We start from the raw sequence: 17,598 nt of genomic DNA on the forward strand, positions 1-17,598 counted from the left end.
CCATCATTATTATTTGTGTCACCTCTAACCGAGAATTTTCATAAACGCATCTTTTGGAGAAAAACGTTTATGAGAAAATGGAAAACATTCCGCGAACTCATGAAGGTAAATGTGTCACAGATAGCAAATGAGTTTTATCCGTATCCATGGTTGAAATCAATGAAGAAAATGGGATATTAAAAATTGCAAATATAAATTCCAACAAACACTACTCGCCTATTCACCCGCTCGTAATCAAATGGAATTTTAATTAACAAATTTACTATTTTCAGACATTGAGGCCCAGATCTCTGTGATTCAGGAGAAGAAAACGGAATTGGCTAAAACCCAGGCGGCGGCGGCCGGAGTTGGCCTTCTGGACAGCGGTGGATTTTTTGATTCGGATCTATACGATGAAGCTTCCGCTGTGGGGGACACTAAGGCGGGGGGTAAGAAAGCTCGGTACGAAGGCTACAACACCTCGATTGCGGCCAATGATGACGGCGAGGAGGATGAAGATGAAGAGGAGGACGATGTGGGCTTCCCAGTACCCCAAAAACGAACCACTTACACAGCTCCCCAGTCCGTGCTGAAGGATGTGATCCAGGGTAAGGAGGATCATGATCCCATGGCGGACCGTCGTCGGCCGACTATAGCCGATCGCGAGGATGAATATAGACAAAAGAGGCGTCGCGCCATCATTTCACCGGAACGAGCGGATCCATTTGCGGATGGGGGAAAGACACCAGATGTGGGTTCTCGTACATATACAGACATAATGCGCGAGCAGATGCTTAAGGGCGAGGAGTCAGAGCTGAGGCGTCGGATCATGGAAAAGTCTAAAGATGGCTCGTTGGTAAAGAATTCGTCATCTTCGAACGGGGAGGCGCCGTCACATTCGTCTGCCAAACAGGAAACAGGTGGACGTAAGCGTGGTCGTTGGGATCAGACCGTTAGCGATAGTTTCATTCCAGCCAAGGTGTCGGCCACACCTAGTAGTGCTGCCACGCCCACATGGGAGGATGTAAGTAACAAAATCCTTAGTTGATACACATATTAACTTATTCAAATTGTCCTTTGTATAGAAAACTCCTGGAGATCATCGCTGGGATGAGACGCCGGGTCACAAAGGAAGCGAAACTCCTGGTGCTACACCTGGCCTAGCCACCCGTATTTGGGATGCCACTCCAGCTCATGCTATGACTCCTGGCCGGGAGAGAGATGATGGTACAACGCCCAGCCATGAGAAATCGGCAAGGCGCAATCGCTGGGATGAGACTCCGAAAACCGAGAGGGAAACTCCTGGCCATAGTGGTTGGGCGGAAACACCTAAACCTGATCGAATGGGCAGTTCTGGTGGTGGGGCCGCCGAAAGCATTACCGAATCTACCCCGGGAGCTTCCAAACGTCGTTCTCGCTGGGATGAGACGCCATCCAATGCCACTCCGGCAATAACACCAACCAACTCCAGCGCCATGACTCCCAGCATGACACCTAGCATGACGCCGCATGCCACGCCTGGCGGTCATGGTGGAGCCACTCCTTTGATGACTCCGGGAGGCAGTACTCCAGTGGGCGTAAAAGCTATGGCCATGGCCACTCCGACACCCGGAGCGTTGGCCGCCATGACTCCCGAACAATTGCAAGCCTATCGATGGGAAAAGGAAATCGATGAGAGAAATCGTCCCTATACAGATGAAGAACTCGATCAAATGTTTCCCCCGGGATATAAGATTTTACCTCCTCCAGCAGGTTATGTCCCACTGAGAACGCCCGGACGCAAGTTGATGGCCACTCCCACGCCCATAGCGGGCACACCGGCTGGTTTCTTTATTCAAGTAGAAGATAAGTCGGCAAAGTTTATGGATAATCAACCAAAGGGACAAAATTTACCCTTCATGAAGCCGGAAGATGCGCAATATTTTGATAAACTTTTGGTAGATGTCAATGAGGATTCACTTTCACCCGAAGAATTGAAGGAGAGGAAGATCATGAAACTACTGCTGACCATTAAGAACGGATCGCCGCCAATGAGAAAGTCGGCGCTACGTCAAATTACCGACAAGGCTCGAGAATTCGGAGCTGGCCCATTATTCAATCAAATTCTACCATTGCTTATGTCCCCCACTTTGGAGGATCAGGAACGACATTTGTTGGTCAAGGTGATTGATCGTGTGTTGTATAAGCTTGATGATTTAGTGCGTCCCTATGTCCATAAGATTTTGGTGGTCATTGAACCCCTATTGATTGACGAAGATCATTATGCCCGTATCGAGGGTCGTGAGATTATATCTAATTTGGCCAAGGCAGCGGGATTGGCCACTATGATATCCACCATGAGGCCGGATATTGACAATATAGATGAATATGTGAGAAACACAACAGCTCGAGCCTTTGCTGTAGTTGCCTCTGCATTGGGTATCCCATCGCTGTTGCCCTTCTTGAAGGCTGTCTGTAAGTCCAAGAAATCCTGGCAAGCTCGTCACACGGGCATTAAGATAGTCCAGCAGATTGCCATCTTGATGGGCTGTGCCATTTTGCCCCACCTCAAGGCTCTTGTGGAGATTATCGAGCACGGCCTGGTAGATGAACAACAGAAGGTGCGCACGATCACAGCGTTGGCCATAGCTGCCCTAGCCGAAGCAGCTACTCCTTATGGCATTGAGTCATTCGATTCAGTGCTCAAACCATTGTGGAAAGGTATAAGAACTCACCGTGGCAAGGGATTGGCTGCCTTTCTCAAGGCTATTGGCTATTTGATTCCCTTAATGGACGCCGAGTACGCCAACTATTACACACGTGAGGTGATGTTGATATTGATCCGTGAGTTCCAGTCACCTGACGAGGAGATGAAAAAGATTGTGCTCAAGGTGGTAAAGCAGTGCTGTGCCACCGATGGTGTGGAACCACAATACATTAAGGAGGAGATTCTTCCACACTTTTTCAAGTTCTTCTGGAATCATCGCATGGCCCTGGATCGACGTAATTACCGCCAATTAGTTGATACTACTGTTGAAATTGCCAACAAAGTGGGCGCTTCGGAGATTATAAATCGTGTGGTAGACGATCTCAAGGATGAGAATGAGCAATATCGTAAAATGGTAATGGAAACTGTGGAGAAAATTATGGGCAATCTGGGAGCAGCGGATATTGACTCTCGTCTGGAGGAGCAGCTTATTGATGGCATTCTGTATGCCTTCCAAGAACAGACCACTGAAGATGTTGTCATGTTGAATGGTTTCGGTACCATAGTCAATCAATTGGGGAAACGGGTGAAGCCCTATTTACCTCAGATTTGTGGTACAATTCTGTGGAGATTGAACAACAAGTCCGCCAAGGTGCGTCAACAGGCTGCCGATCTGATCTCTCGCATTGCCGTGGTAATGAAAACCTGCCAGGAAGAGAAACTCATGGGTCATTTGGGTGTGGTATTGTATGAATACTTGGGTGAGGAATATCCCGAGGTCTTGGGCTCTATATTGGGTGCCCTAAAGGCCATTGTAAATGTCATTGGCATGACTAAAATGACGCCACCCATTAAGGACTTGCTTCCCCGTCTGACTCCCATATTGAAAAATCGTCACGAAAAGGTCCAAGAGAATTGCATAGATCTGGTGGGACGTATTGCGGATCGTGGTCCGGAATATGTGTCGGCCCGTGAATGGATGCGTATTTGTTTTGAACTGCTGGAACTGCTTAAAGCACACAAGAAGGCAATTCGCCGAGCAACCGTCAATACCTTTGGCTACATAGCTAAGGCGATTGGTCCTCACGATGTGTTGGCCACTTTGCTTAATAACCTTAAGGTCCAAGAGAGACAAAATCGTGTGTGCACCACTGTAGCCATTGCCATAGTGGCTGAAACGTGTCGTCCCTTCACCGTGCTCCCCGCCCTGATGAATGAGTATCGAGTTCCAGAGTTGAATGTACAGAATGGTGTCCTCAAATCTCTGTCATTCCTATTCGAGTACATTGGTGAAATGGGCAAGGATTATATCTATGCTGTGTGCCCCCTGCTGGAAGATGCTTTAATGGATCGGGATTTGGTTCATCGGCAGACTGCCTGTTCGGCTATCAAGCACATGTCTTTGGGCGTTTATGGCTTCGGTTGCGAGGACGCTCTCACCCATTTGCTAAACTATGTTTGGCCCAATATATTTGAGACTTCGCCACATTTGGTTCAGGCGTTTATGGACTCTGTTGATGGTCTGCGGGTTTCCCTTGGACCCATTAAGATACTTCAATACACTCTGCAGGGACTCTTTCATCCGGCTCGCAAGGTTCGCGATGTCTATTGGAAAATCTACAACTCATTGTACATCGGCGGACAGGATGCTCTTATCGCTGGCTACCCGCGAATTACAAATGATCCCAAGAATCAGTACGAACGATATGAATTGGACTATACGCTGTGAATCCGCAGTTAAGTTTAATATTAAAAAACCCATATATAATATACTTACACATAAAAACAAATCAAAGAAAACAAAAAAAAGAGAATTGTACAAAAGAAAAATTTCATTCAAATCGTACAAAATTGGTTTTATTTCACATTTTTATATCATAGATAGGTTTTTTTAAGTAGTTCGTCCTTTTGTCAGGGCATTTTAGGAACTACCAAGTATTGTTTTTTCATTTCATTTTTGGCTTAGCTGACCTAATACAGAAAATATTGAATTCTTTTGGAATCAAATTGAGTTTTGGTTCTGGGTGTCGCAAATTATATCACGTGTTTACAGAGGGAAACAGAATTTGTCACACCATCGGAAGGGAATTGAATCATTTTGACATAAAGATGCATTTTTTTCTTTCTAAGAATTGACTCACCCTTTTTGGGTCAATCTGTTTACCTTTTGCGTGGGCAATAGGAAAATTTTAATTGAGGTTAAATCGAATCGAATATTAATCTCTCAGATTAAAATAGAGGGTGTTCCCCTAATTGTGCTTGCATTCCCTTCGTACGTGGTGGAGCGTGTCGCGCTATCGGTGGTGAATCGACTCAAGAACCTCTATGAGGCTTTCAAGTCCGAACATATAATTTTCATCGGCTTGACCATTTTCCGCTGGATAGACATGAGCAAAATCAATCATACGCACCCGTATCCATTCAGAGGGTAATATAGAGGACTTTGCGTGGCTCAATTGGGAGCCATCGTAACAGATGAGCAGTGAACTTGCATAGAAATGCAATTGTCGCTGATGCTTGAACCAGTCAAGAATTTCCCGCAATTGTCTCAGTATTTCGCGTAATAGAACTTCAGAGCCAGCTGCTTGAGCCTTGGAATCACTTGTGGAAGCATTGAAAAACAATGCCATTGTTTGCTTGAAACCGGCCACATTTAAGCTTTTGCCATAATCCTTGCCATGTCGCAGAATTACACTGTGATCCCCCTCATGGGAAGAGTTGGTGCTGTTGGCAGGCAAATAAACCTGAAAACCAGGCAGACAGAGTCCCAGCTTTTGTTTGCATATCACATATTTCTGTTCTTCCACTTGTCTTTTGTGCGCCGACGATTCCGGGTCCCAGGTGCGACGACCCATCTTGACGTCCATTACGCAGGGCTGGAGCATTCCCCTCGTTAAATCCTCCAATCGAATAAATGTGTGCTCACGCTGATTCACTGTCAGTTTGAGATGACCATAAAATCGCGGCACATAAGGTGACAGAGAGGCCAATGTAAGGTCATTACCCTCTCTCGTCGCCTTCACATCACCTGCTTGTGCTCTCGCCAATGATTCATAAAAGTTGAGCTCCCTCTCACCGCATTCGGGTTTGCCGAGAGGCTTTAAAACATAACCCTTTTGGGGGTCCTGTAGGAGGCCTATAGATGAGCTGCTGCTTGAATTGGTGGGTTCAAATTGATGTCCAGCCACCTGTGTGTCCAACTGCTGAAATCCATTGGGCAGAACGGGACCTCCATTGACACCATTAGATTGCTCGTTTTTGGCCATTTTATGCAAATCGCCGTCGCCGTCTGGCCAATTAAGATCACTGACGGAAACCAACATATATCGCTTTAAAGCTCTTAAAGGATCTTATATGTGGAATACTGTACTTGTTTTGTTGTTGCTATTTATAATTAACAGTCAGATTCAACCCCAATTTTAGTTGTAATTGAGTTTCTCCCCGCTTTTAAAAGTCGACAAACCAATTATTTGGACTCCTTGTTAACGCTGTAACGAATGTGTGAAATCCAAATTTAATGCCGTTTTTAGATGAGAAATGCAATACTGTTATGATTTTTTGTGTATTAATCGAAGAATAATATATTTAGTGATGGAACTGCGTGCAATTAGATTAAGAAAAAAATTGTTATCGAAGTGTAGTTATCAACTGGTTCATTAAAATCAAATTTGAATTCAATCAAATTTTGAACCCAACTACTGTAAATTTGCTACCATAGATAGTGACTGCCCAAGCCAGTTTAGAATAATATTTTCTTGATATAAACCAGGATCAAAGCAATTCCATTAGATAGTACTTCCAAAAATCATGGCTTAATCTTTGTTATACTGTGTTGGGCTTAGGCTTAGCTGAACACTAAAAGTTTTGCCAAACAGAAATAACGTGGGCCAAATTCGCTATCCGATGTTGACTCTTTGTCGACGGATTTTGTCGACCTAGTGTTCAACAAACGAATAACCAAACATCAAAGCTTACAAACAACCATACTTAGAAGTTTGCCTTACATGATGAAAACATTGCCTCTCAAAAATATCTCATATTTTCATGTCTCCTTCGAAAAGTCCTTTAGAGACGATGTTCTCAATACGAAAATATAATTTAAGCTATTAAGTCGATTTAATGTCTAAAAAATTACTCCACCGATCGTTTTCAAATTTTTTAACATTCCAATCGATAGGCCGTAACCGATATAACAATGCTTAAAATAGGGGGCTGCGCGCGAATGGTATTTTTTACGCTTTGCAACACTGTTGGTCTGTTGTTGTTTTCTTAACACTTGTGCAGCGTTAATGGGAGTGGTTTTAGTTTGTTAATTTTAAAAAGTTTATATTGTTTTCATTAATTGTATATGATGATAAAATCTTGGCAAATAGCCCTTCTGGCCTTAGCTGCCGTATATCTTTGTGGACAAGGTAAGCAATGTCATGGGTAGACTTAGACTCAAGCCCAGCTTGATATTCAGCTGGCCACACCTTGACTCACACTTTAATTAAAAATGAATTCAATTCTAGTTAACTTTGTGTCTGGTCTGGAATGCTACGTGTGCTCCAATCAAACAGGCAACACAGAAAAGTGTCTTAATACGATTAAAACGTGTGCCCCCTTTGAAAATGTGTGCGGCACCGAAATACGTTGGGGAAGTCAGCCCTATTTCTCAGAGGGAGCTCTGAAGCAATATTATGTGTCTAAGCGTTGCATGACCAAGGAGCAGTGCCAATCCAAGCGAAAGCGTTATATGCAGCTGTATTGCACTCACATTTGGTACGAGGATTGGGCCTGCAATGAATGTTGTCAGGGAGATCGCTGCAATTATTTTGTGATTGTGAGTATGAAAAGCTCTTTGAAAGATTAATTATTTATTTTCATTCATCTATCTTTGCAGAGTGATGCTCCCACGTCGAGTTATACGCACAAGGGCCTGTTTATAGGAATCTTGGCACTGATTTATTCTGCTTGGTTTTGGCAGCGCTCCTAACCAGCAACACAAAAAGATCAAACTCCTCTCAAAAACATTCCCGCTGCAGAAAAGTCGAATATAATTGTCAGGGAATGCATCACATCCGTAAAAACCATATTGATACAAAATTAATATTGAAAAGGTTCTTAATTTTCTGCCAATAAGCAGGTCAGATGACCACATCAGCAGTTTATAGTGCCTTTAAGCTAAAATTTCCCTAATGTTCAATTCCATCATTCGAAATATTTGATGACAGTGCGACCAAAGTTAATGCAACTTAATACTTTTTAACAATTCCATTCCCTGATCTTAACATATTTTTACATTATTCCGTCCACATTAGTTATTAGAATTACAAAATCTCTTTTGTACCGACCATTCTGTTATAAAAAAGTGCCTTTTTCGAAACTTTTTTTAGAATAATTAAAAGTACAAACAAGAAAGCTGCATGAATGATAGAGAAATCAAAGTCGGATGAATCCATAAAATTGAATTCACATTAATGAATGACAATTACACATGAAATAAATGTGTGTGAATGTTAGTAACTGTAAAATCTCTTAGAAAACGTAACTCTTTTTCATGAAAGCCAATTATTTGAATTGTCTTATGTTGATTGTGAGTTAAGCTGTGTATCCACACTCAAATTTGTATGAAAAACGTGTTGTGCTTGAATCAAATTTTGAACGTGGATAGTGTTGTTTGCAGTAATTTGAAGTGCGCGTTTGACGAAAATAGAACAGGTTTTATCTTCGACGTGTTTGACGAAACTGATTTGTTTGTCATACAAATTTGAGTGTGGATACACAGCTTAAGCCAGACCAGTTCAATCAAAGAGTAAGCACATATGTATATTTGAAATATATACAATACAAATAAATACTAATATCAGAACTGGGATTCGAATGCATTCGAAACATAGCAACTCATTATCTTAGATTCTAACTCACTCAATTCGTTTTGTTTCGTTTGAATATTATGCGACTGAGTTCTACGTAAGCACACTCATTCACTTAAAAAGCGATTTTTAAATTCATTCAAATCATTAATTTCGTTTTGAATATTGTTAATTCAAATTTATTTGTCTATCATTCATGCAGCTCTCTAGTACAAACTCGAATATTTCTTGATAAGATTTTATAGAACGAAAATCAAGTTGAAACGAAACTCAAATAAACCAACTTAGGCGTCAGTTCGGCGCTTTAATATATTCAGGAAGAAAAGTATGTTTGAATTAAAGTATTTTATTTGGCACAGAAACAGCCAGCGGTCACAGTAATGGTCTTAAATTGCCACAACTGGGTTGAGGCGGTTGCAGAGGAAGACGTCAAGAAGCCACGACCTGGACCTTTTTGTAGCCAGGACGACGTCAAAGAAGATGGCGTGTTCCTACCAGGATTATCCGGGACGGAGGCCAACACTTTTACTTTATACTCCAAGGGACGGCAATTGGATCCATGTGTGCATTTAACGTTTTGTGGGCGAGATTCACAAACGGCGTTCATTAGATAGCGCGGGAAATGGAGATTACCCAAGTCGATTAGTTCATTCTGCGAGAGATACAATTCAAGAATTGAATGTGTAGGGTAATCAACAATCACGAAGTGTGGGACAAACCGTAACTTTACAATCACAGCCGGCCGAATGGACATCGTTGCGTTTACTGGCCATAAGATCATCATAGAAATCATTATAGTACTGATGTGGTAAAACCAGTGATTCCGATTCCGTTGCCGACTCCGTTTCGCCTTTTGAGTCAGCTTTGCTTTGTGCTGGCTCCCCAAAGAGAGCATTCAATAGTAATTTAGAATTGTAATCCTCATCGTATCCATAGCTCTGAGCCGCAATGCGACGACCACCACCACCATAGCTGACCAGGATGTAGAGCAGCGCCAGCGCTGCTGTTAAAGGGGACAACTACAATGGGCAAATCACACACACACACACACACACACACGAGCGCAAACACACAGAAATTATCCACGGCAGTTACTTAGAGATTTCGAGACTCACCCATGGCATCCTCGTTGAGAGCTTGGCTCTGTTTGCGGCTCTACGCAATCGACTTGTCCGCTTTTATACTCTTCTCTTACTGTTCAAAAAGGATTCATATTACACACATCCATTATGATGATGGTTGACGGTGGTCGTCACCTGTATTAGCGAAACAAAAGGGTCCAAAACTATTGACACAATAACAATAGATGAAGAGAGCTTGGGAGTGGGACGAAATGGTCGGGGCTGCAATTTTTCGTCTATTTATAGAGAGTGAGAAAATTTCAAGTGGAAAATGGCTTTAACTTGAAAAGTGACTGGAGAGGGAAAAAAAACCAAAAAAAAAACTTAAAAGGAACCCTAGTGACCCAGACATAGGCAAAAGAGCATGAACTACTTCGGCCAGGAGCGGTTTTATGCCTACTAAGATTTCTGCTTATCAACTTTTCCGACAAATTTATTATGCCCAGAGTCTTTATATCATGATCTCACTGGATGATATGTGATCAATACTTGTTATCAATATCTATAGATTATATTCAATGCCTTTTACTAGTAGAATCAATTCGGCGGTGCGGTTAAGACATTTGAATATAAAAGTGAGTGAGATAGGTCACGATTTTAAATATAAAAAAAATACATACATATGTACATATGTATGTATGTATGTACATAGCTTTTGTTTTTAGATTCACTTCTTGCGGATAACCGTTAGCGCCCCTGGTTCAAACCTAATGCGTGGTCTGGGTTTCGGCTAGTGTGGCGATTCTAGCTCGCTGCCAGCGGGTCAACTAGTCTTGGGTCAGTCTGAGTGTCTAATAATGCTCCTCCTCTATGTAGTTGCTGTAGGGTATCAACTGCGTAGAAGTATGTGTGTGTGTGATGTGTATTTTTTTAAAATGAAAAAATAGTGGGGAATATGTGGAGAATCGAAACGAAAAGAAAAATTCTAGGGCTTCCCGTGTGACGAACAACAACATAGGCCGGAATCCTCCTTCAGTTGAATAAGCGACGCGTCGAGGCAAGAACGTTCGGGGGCTCCGTCTCTGTCTCCGCCTCTGTCACTCAACTAACAGACAAGCACGCACACGCAAGCGGGGCCAAAATCGAGCAGCTCCAACTGTAATAGTTAAGGCAGAAATTGAAGCATAAACAGCATCCTTAGGGCTCAGAAAGGAAGTTTTTGTCCCAGTGCTTGTGGTTGTTGTTTGTATTGCGGTTCTAAGTGTTGTTGTTGTTGTTGCTGCTGTTGTACAGTTATTCCGCTAGAGCGGAAAAGCTAGCAAAAGTAAAGGAAGTGGAAGAGGAAGCCCTCAAAGTGTCGTATAAAAATCGTTAAAAAATCGTAAAAAAAGAAAAGAAAGAAATAGTGGAAAATACGCGACTATGTCACAACGAAAAGTGTGAGCAGAAACGGGAGAAGAAGAAGGCGCAAAGGAGAAGCAACTTAACTTCAGCATATCCAGGTGGAGCAGCTCAAGATTTGCATGGAAAAAGGCACAATGAAGCGCAAGCAGCGAAGATACAGGTAACGGATAAATTTCAGCCAATTGAAGAACTCTATCTAGCCAATCTATTCCCCAACGTGCTCCACTTTAGAACCACATTCAATACGTTACAACTGCAGGAGTTGGAGCGAGCCTTTCAACGTACCCATTATCCGGATGTATTCTTTCGCGAGGAGCTTGCCGTTCGCATTGAACTAACCGAGGCTCGGGTACAAGTCTGGTTCCAAAATCGTCGAGCCAAATGGCGCAAACAGGAGAAAATTGGTGGAGTTCCTGGTGCGGACGGAGATGGGTGTAGAGGCGGCGATGAACTGGGATCGTTGGATTTAAATGAGGGAGTTGCCACCTACGATGATGACGATGATGTGGGCACGGCCGTACTCAATCAATTGGATTCAGCTTTGGGTGAGTTTGAATTTCGATAAGCCATCAATTGCTTATATCGATGTCATTATTATATTCTTCCAGCTGGTGGTGTTAGCCTCTTGCCAGACACTCCACCGCAGTCATCCAATTCCCTTGACAATGAGCTTAAAAATTCCTATGGTACAGCAACGGGCGGAGGGATTTCTTCGTCGTCGCCTTCTCGGCTGTCCCCGAATATCTTTCTCAATTTGAATATCGATCATTTGGGATCCATGGAATGGACCGCCAGTTATCCACCCGCCACTCAGTTGACACAGACGCAGCAGCAACATCACCCGCCTCAATCGCAGACAGAACCTCAGCTGGTCCAGCAGCAGCAGCATCAACAGGGATTGGAGTTTCTTGACCTGGGATCATCTTCTGCCTATGATGAAATGAAATTTCTCAATGTGGATCAATTTACAATTGATAGCTTTAAGGCGGATTGCATTTTGAGCTCATTGCAGGAGCACGAGCAGGAACAAGACAAACAACAACAGACTCAACAGCAGCCAGTCACCATCTCGCCCTCCTCCTATGATGCCCTGCATTTGCATTCTCTTTGCCTGGACACTATGGGCATGGGTTTGACATCACCTTTCGGTCATGATGGCCATAGTGAGGTGGGTGTTGGGGTAAGTGTTGTGACCGAAGAGGCTAAGCTCTTGGATAGAACATTGCCCTTGTCCTCGTTAAGCATTGGCGTTGGAGTCGGTGTCGGCGTCGGCGTGGGAGTTGGAGTGGAGGGTATAGCCGATTTGGTTGATCAGCTGCATCATCAGCATCATCATAATAATCATCATCACAGCTCTAGCAGCGATTGCCTGTGAACTTTTTGTGCTTTAGTTAAACTTATTAAATCCCTTACCAACTATTCCAGACTCTTTCCCTAAGGCAATATAAAAAATAAGTTTAAGGACTAATGCATCTTGTAATAATCTTGTTAAGCAAACAATTCCTAAAGCCAAATATTTCGAAAAATGAATAACTAGTCAGTCTGTCTGTAAGCTAATGCAAAGTATTCAGATTACCAATTTAGTTCCTTATGGAAAGCCTAAGCAAACGATTAATATCTATTAGTTTGTCTAGAATTGAACTTAATACGAATTGCAAAACAGAACAAAGAGTTCGACATGAAAGGGAAAGAGTACCTGCACTTCGGTAACAAAACCGAAGACTATTTTTTAGTGAATATTTTCTAGTCAATTTCAAGTTAAGCAATGTTAAATAAATTAGAGAATGGGACGTGCAGGACTAAGGGAGTCTCCTGTCACCACCTCACAAAATATATAACAGGCCTTGACTCTGAATTCACCTGTGAAATTCCCGCCCTACTCCCCCCAGCCTTGTCCTCAGCCCCCAACCACAACCTGCCTTGCCTGGTGCCAACTGTTTCGACTGTATGGATTCCTTGGCCCAGCACATGGGAGTCCTGTGTGTGCGTAACAAAGGACTCGACTTTCAGCATTATTTGTGGCACGGATTAGGCCAAACTAATTGTGTGATTTTTGAATGGATTTAACCGTTTGGATTTCAAGTTTTGTTTGTTCGAAAATAACATTTACAGAACCATCCACCGACCCAGTCTCGAATAGGGATCCGATGTGAAAGCCTCCTGTGAGTCCTTCATAAGCAGCCCGCGTCGGCTTTATGTAAGTCCCTTATAAGCTCTTTGTGGAATCGGAGCGCCATTTTCCCTTTTCGCTTGGCCGACTAATTGCCAGATTTGAAGCTACAATGATGGGTTGATGGGTGTGGCCTGAAAATTTAATTATCATCGTTGCCATTTGGCTTGGATAATCCTTTTCTGGTAGGACCTGTCTGTGTCAGTTTTTCAATTAATCGACAATCCTTTCTTTTTTGATTTTGTTGTAAAAATATTAAAAAATATTTTCATATTACATACAAAACTTTAATCGAATCGATAAGCAAGAAACGAACGATGGGAGGAAGGACTCGTGTGTGTGTGTGTGTGCTTTTCATAAGGACACAAGCATTTCCTGGCTTGCTTTTCCCATCACTTCACTTCGCTTGGCTTTTCTCTAACGTTTTGTTTATATTTTAATATTGAATTCGCCTCCGGCCGCATAAACGCAATAATCGCACATTTTATGGATTAAAATCACCTGCTTTTGCTGCTTCTGCTTCTGCCTCTGCTGCTGCCTCTGCTGCTGCTGCTGTTCACCTTGGCTAATCTATTACAGGCAAAATCGTATTTAGGCCCCGAAGGATATAAGCAAGTCTGCAGATTGACTGCGATTCTGCTTCTTCTAATGTATGAATATATGTGTGTGTGTGTGTGTGTGTGTGTGTGAATACTCTATGGCAGAATCTTTATGAATTATCAAAGAGTATTATATGTGAATATAACCATTATATTGACATAAAATTACTTTAACTAAGGTAATATTCTTCTTGTGGTAAAAAGAAGGAACGTTGTATGTATTTTTAGAATTAAGTTTAGAAACCATTTAATTTATATTTTTTTAAAACAATGCGGAAATAGTTATTGACTTGACAAATTAACATCAAATTTGAAAAAAAAAAAACCAATTCTTGGACTTGTTTCATATTTTCCTTAAATATTTCCTAATAATTTTGATAAATTAGTTTTCACAATTTATGACAATTTAAACCTAGATCTAAAGACTAAATTTGTTGCTAAGTATCATCAAAACGATTCGACTGAAAGTTGCAAAAAATGTTTTTAACCGATGAAAACCTTAAAAAACTACTCTAAATTGTTTAATTAAACTTTAAATGCCCAAAACATCAAATTTGGCTTTGAAAGCCCGAAAGTATATATCCATCTATGTATGTATATCTGATAGAAATAAAAGTAGGTAAAAATCCTTGAATGCTAAACATGAAAAATGAGTAATGGAAAAGCTTAACTATTTTGCATTATTTACATAGATACTCTATTCAAAGGGTAATCATCTACACTTTCGTATGCAGTACCAAAAATTAAAACGTCAAAATAAATTCGAGTTGAAAAATGGCAACAAAGTCGAAAAATGTGAAACAATAAATTATGTAGATTGCAAGCTCTCCTAAGTAGCTCTGCTTTTAGAGGAATAAGCGAATCATCGTAATGTAGGTCTATCTGTCCTCGATCCAACCCGAGAAAGATAACACAGGCCGACATTTTTAAGGTCATAAAAAAGGGTTTTAAGTTCAATAGGTCTCGTAAGTATAATAATTGGGGGGGTGCTGATCCCTGTACTTAGTTATTATCCATCACGTCAGGATTTCGAAACAAATGCGTTCAAATTTTTCAAAATGACTAAATGTACTTGTTAAAAGGAAATTTACAAAATATAAAAGAGTTATTCCTTTGTTATAAGGCACAATATCATATACTTTAGATATGGTTCTATAATAGGTAAATTTTGAACCAAAAAGTATGCTATAGGGATTTCAAGAATTGTCTGCTTTTACATTTTAAAGAATTATGGGAATCTGATGCGTCTTAAAAATTGCTTATTAGTTATATGTGCAAACAAAAACTAATTTTCTTACACCGGATATTCTAAAATCTGATAAAAAAGTTGACATTTTTTTTTTTTACTTTTTATAGTATACTTTTGTGTGACTATTTTCCAACCCCAGATCTCCAGATTTCACAAAATCTGGACGTGATGGACAAAAACCAAGTATGCAGTCAGAATCAGCGTACCCGAACTACTTAAGAACACCTCTCAAGTTAACGTCAACGATAATCATGTCGGCCTGTGTAATGAATTGCGGCCTTAAGGCTTTCATGTTATTTGAATAAGCAATATCAAAATTAAAAATGGTAGCTCTATCTCAATAACCGATGCGAGATAAAACCCAATCGCAGATTGGGCCCAACGCCTTTTTAGGGATCCTTAATCTGCAATTGGGGTTTTTCCCACGCAATCCCCCAAATCCTGTTGTTCTGTGTTCTTAAATGATGTTCTTAGTGCGATTCCCAGAAAGACTTAACAAATGTTTCGCAAAATGATGTCTTTAATTTTTTATATTTGAGTGATCTATGCCAAAAAACATACGTTTTACACCAATTAATTAATGTTTGTAAAATATTTGCAATATTAGGAAAAACTAAATATTTAATGATAATAGTTAAGCTCCAAAACTCTTAAAAAAAAAGGTCACTTGGATGTTTCTTGTCCGATTTCAATCAAATTTGATAGGTACATAAATAAGATTTATTAATCTGCCGAATTTGATTATGGTAGTCCAAAAATAGCTTTTTCTGAATTATAGAGGCGGAAGTGGGCGTGGCAAAAGATTTAAATGATCGTAAGAGGCTACATACCAAATTTGATAACTTTAACTTTGTTGGTTTTAGCGAAAATCTGTTTTATCTGCGGGTTACTAAGCCAGTATACTAAATATTTAATACCAAATTTAATGCCTCTAGCAGAAATGGGGGTGTAAGAGGCGTGGTCAAAATTTTATTTACCTCCATATACATATTTACATGCTACACGAATCTACATCCCAAATTAGGTGGCTCTCTCTCTTAGAGATCTAGGCGTTCATACTGACGGTCGGACAAACAGACGGACATGCCTAGATCCACTCGGCTGTTAACGCTGATCATGAATATGTATACTTTCCTTCTATTTGTTAACCCTTTGTATATATTATTAATTCAAAAAAATATATAATTGTCACTAATAGCAAATTTTTTATATAATTTTGGGTCGATTTAGTCCGTAAGAACGGACAAAAATTAAAGCCAAATACCAAGTTCCATCAAATTCCAAACAAGATCTAGATATAAGTCACTATATGTCCTTGCAGAATCAAACTATGTTTCCTTTAGTTATTACCTTTAAAATGTTATTTTTAAAATTCACTCATGAGCCTTCCTTTTTTTCAGATTTTGTTTGTATTTGACATCCTTAAAATTTGTCAGACTTGAGCCTTTAAATGGTAAAGTCAATTTAAATTAAATTTAGTTTTAATTTTTGTGTCAAATTAAATTGAAACTGATATCGAATGGGTTCAGGAGTTGCGGAACAGGAGAAATGGTAAATTCATATAAATCTTTACCAGCAGCAACAAATGAGTCAGTTCATTATGCATAACGAAATGAAAGGCTTTCCATTTGGAATCTTCTTCTCCGTCCTCCAACAGACACACACACACACACACACACACTCACATACACAGAATAAATGAAATTAAATAATGAAATATTAAAATCAATGCAACAAGGCACTGAAAGTCAGCCGAAAGGATGCCGAGGGAAAGCGAGGTGTTCATGTGAATAAATTGCAATTAACAATATTTTTATTTCAACAAACGAAATGGCGGAAAAAAACGGCAACACAATTTAATTAAAGGCAAATTTAATGGGTAAATATTTCATGGGCAAACGTTGAGGCATAAAAAAAAAAAAAAGAAGAAATTAAATATATAAGTGTGTAAAAAAAATATATAGTGCAGAGTACATACACATATAAGGAACAAAACGAAAAAAAAAGGACCCCTTGTTTGCTAGGAAATTTCAAAAGGGGCAACGGGTATTAAATTTCGTTAAAAATTATGCGAGGCGAGGCGCACATGGGTGAAACCTAGGAAAAGTGGACAGAAAAATAAAAATGAAACCAAAATTTAATAGACTGCAAATATTTGTAAGTTTTTACACGAACTATTAACGCGGACAAATAAGGAACATTTTCGGGTCCTAAAACCAAAACCCGTAACTCGAGAATCCTGCAAATAGAGTCTCAAACAAACGAACGATGGAAAAAAAAAAAAGAAAACAAGAAAACCCCCAACCACCTTAAAGGAAAAACAAAATGGCGGCATGGCAGAGAAAAGCAAGGAATAAATTTGCATTTTCCATCGATTGGAGTCAGGAGAATAACAAGACAAGAAAGGACACACACAAAAGGCATAACACAGGACAATATCCTAGCCAGCGTCTAACAAATATGCATAGAATTGAGATAAAAGGTGAGTCCAAGTAAAGGGGGTGTGTATGTATGTAGATACATATGTATGTATGTAGTATAAATCAAAGTCAATTGTTAAAATGGTCATTCATCTGCATATTTCCCCAATAGCCT

General features: G+C 40.5%; 4 protein-coding genes across 4 annotated transcripts; 3 read left to right on the plus strand and 1 right to left on the minus strand.

The window, feature by feature from the left end:
* Sf3b1 (splicing factor 3b subunit 1) lies at positions 1 to 4,516 on the plus strand. Its single transcript, XM_068285441.1, has 3 exons — positions 1 to 105; positions 273 to 1,003; positions 1,065 to 4,516. Exons 1-3 carry the CDS (start codon positions 78 to 80, stop codon positions 4,392 to 4,394), a joined length of 4,089 nt encoding a protein of 1,362 aa, XP_068141542.1. The 5' UTR covers positions 1 to 77; the 3' UTR covers positions 4,395 to 4,516.
* Positions 4,480 to 6,256, minus strand: Ipk2 (Inositol phosphate kinase 2). Its single transcript, XM_068285442.1, has one exon. It carries the CDS (start codon positions 5,986 to 5,988, stop codon positions 4,960 to 4,962), a length of 1,029 nt encoding a protein of 342 aa, XP_068141543.1. The 5' UTR covers positions 5,989 to 6,256; the 3' UTR covers positions 4,480 to 4,959.
* Positions 6,257 to 6,917: 661 nt separating this feature from the next.
* On the plus strand, positions 6,918 to 8,845 carry cold (coiled). The gene is made up of 3 exons (XM_068285485.1): positions 6,918 to 7,077; positions 7,177 to 7,487; positions 7,548 to 8,845. Exons 1-3 carry the CDS (start codon positions 7,014 to 7,016, stop codon positions 7,638 to 7,640), a joined length of 468 nt encoding a protein of 155 aa, XP_068141586.1. The 5' UTR covers positions 6,918 to 7,013; the 3' UTR covers positions 7,641 to 8,845.
* Positions 8,846 to 10,631: 1,786 nt separating this feature from the next.
* Pph13 (PvuII-PstI homology 13) lies at positions 10,632 to 12,823 on the plus strand. The gene is made up of 3 exons (XM_068285518.1): positions 10,632 to 11,145; positions 11,217 to 11,530; positions 11,594 to 12,823. Exons 1-3 carry the CDS (start codon positions 11,105 to 11,107, stop codon positions 12,358 to 12,360), a joined length of 1,122 nt encoding a protein of 373 aa, XP_068141619.1. The 5' UTR covers positions 10,632 to 11,104; the 3' UTR covers positions 12,361 to 12,823.
* Positions 12,824 to 17,598: the final 4,775 nt, after the last annotated feature.

Source organism: Drosophila tropicalis, unplaced genomic scaffold (genome assembly GCF_018151085.1).
Source record: "Drosophila tropicalis isolate 14030-0801.00 unplaced genomic scaffold, ASM1815108v1 contig_413, whole genome shotgun sequence".
NCBI classification, from domain to species: domain Eukaryota; kingdom Metazoa; phylum Arthropoda; class Insecta; order Diptera; family Drosophilidae; genus Drosophila; species Drosophila tropicalis.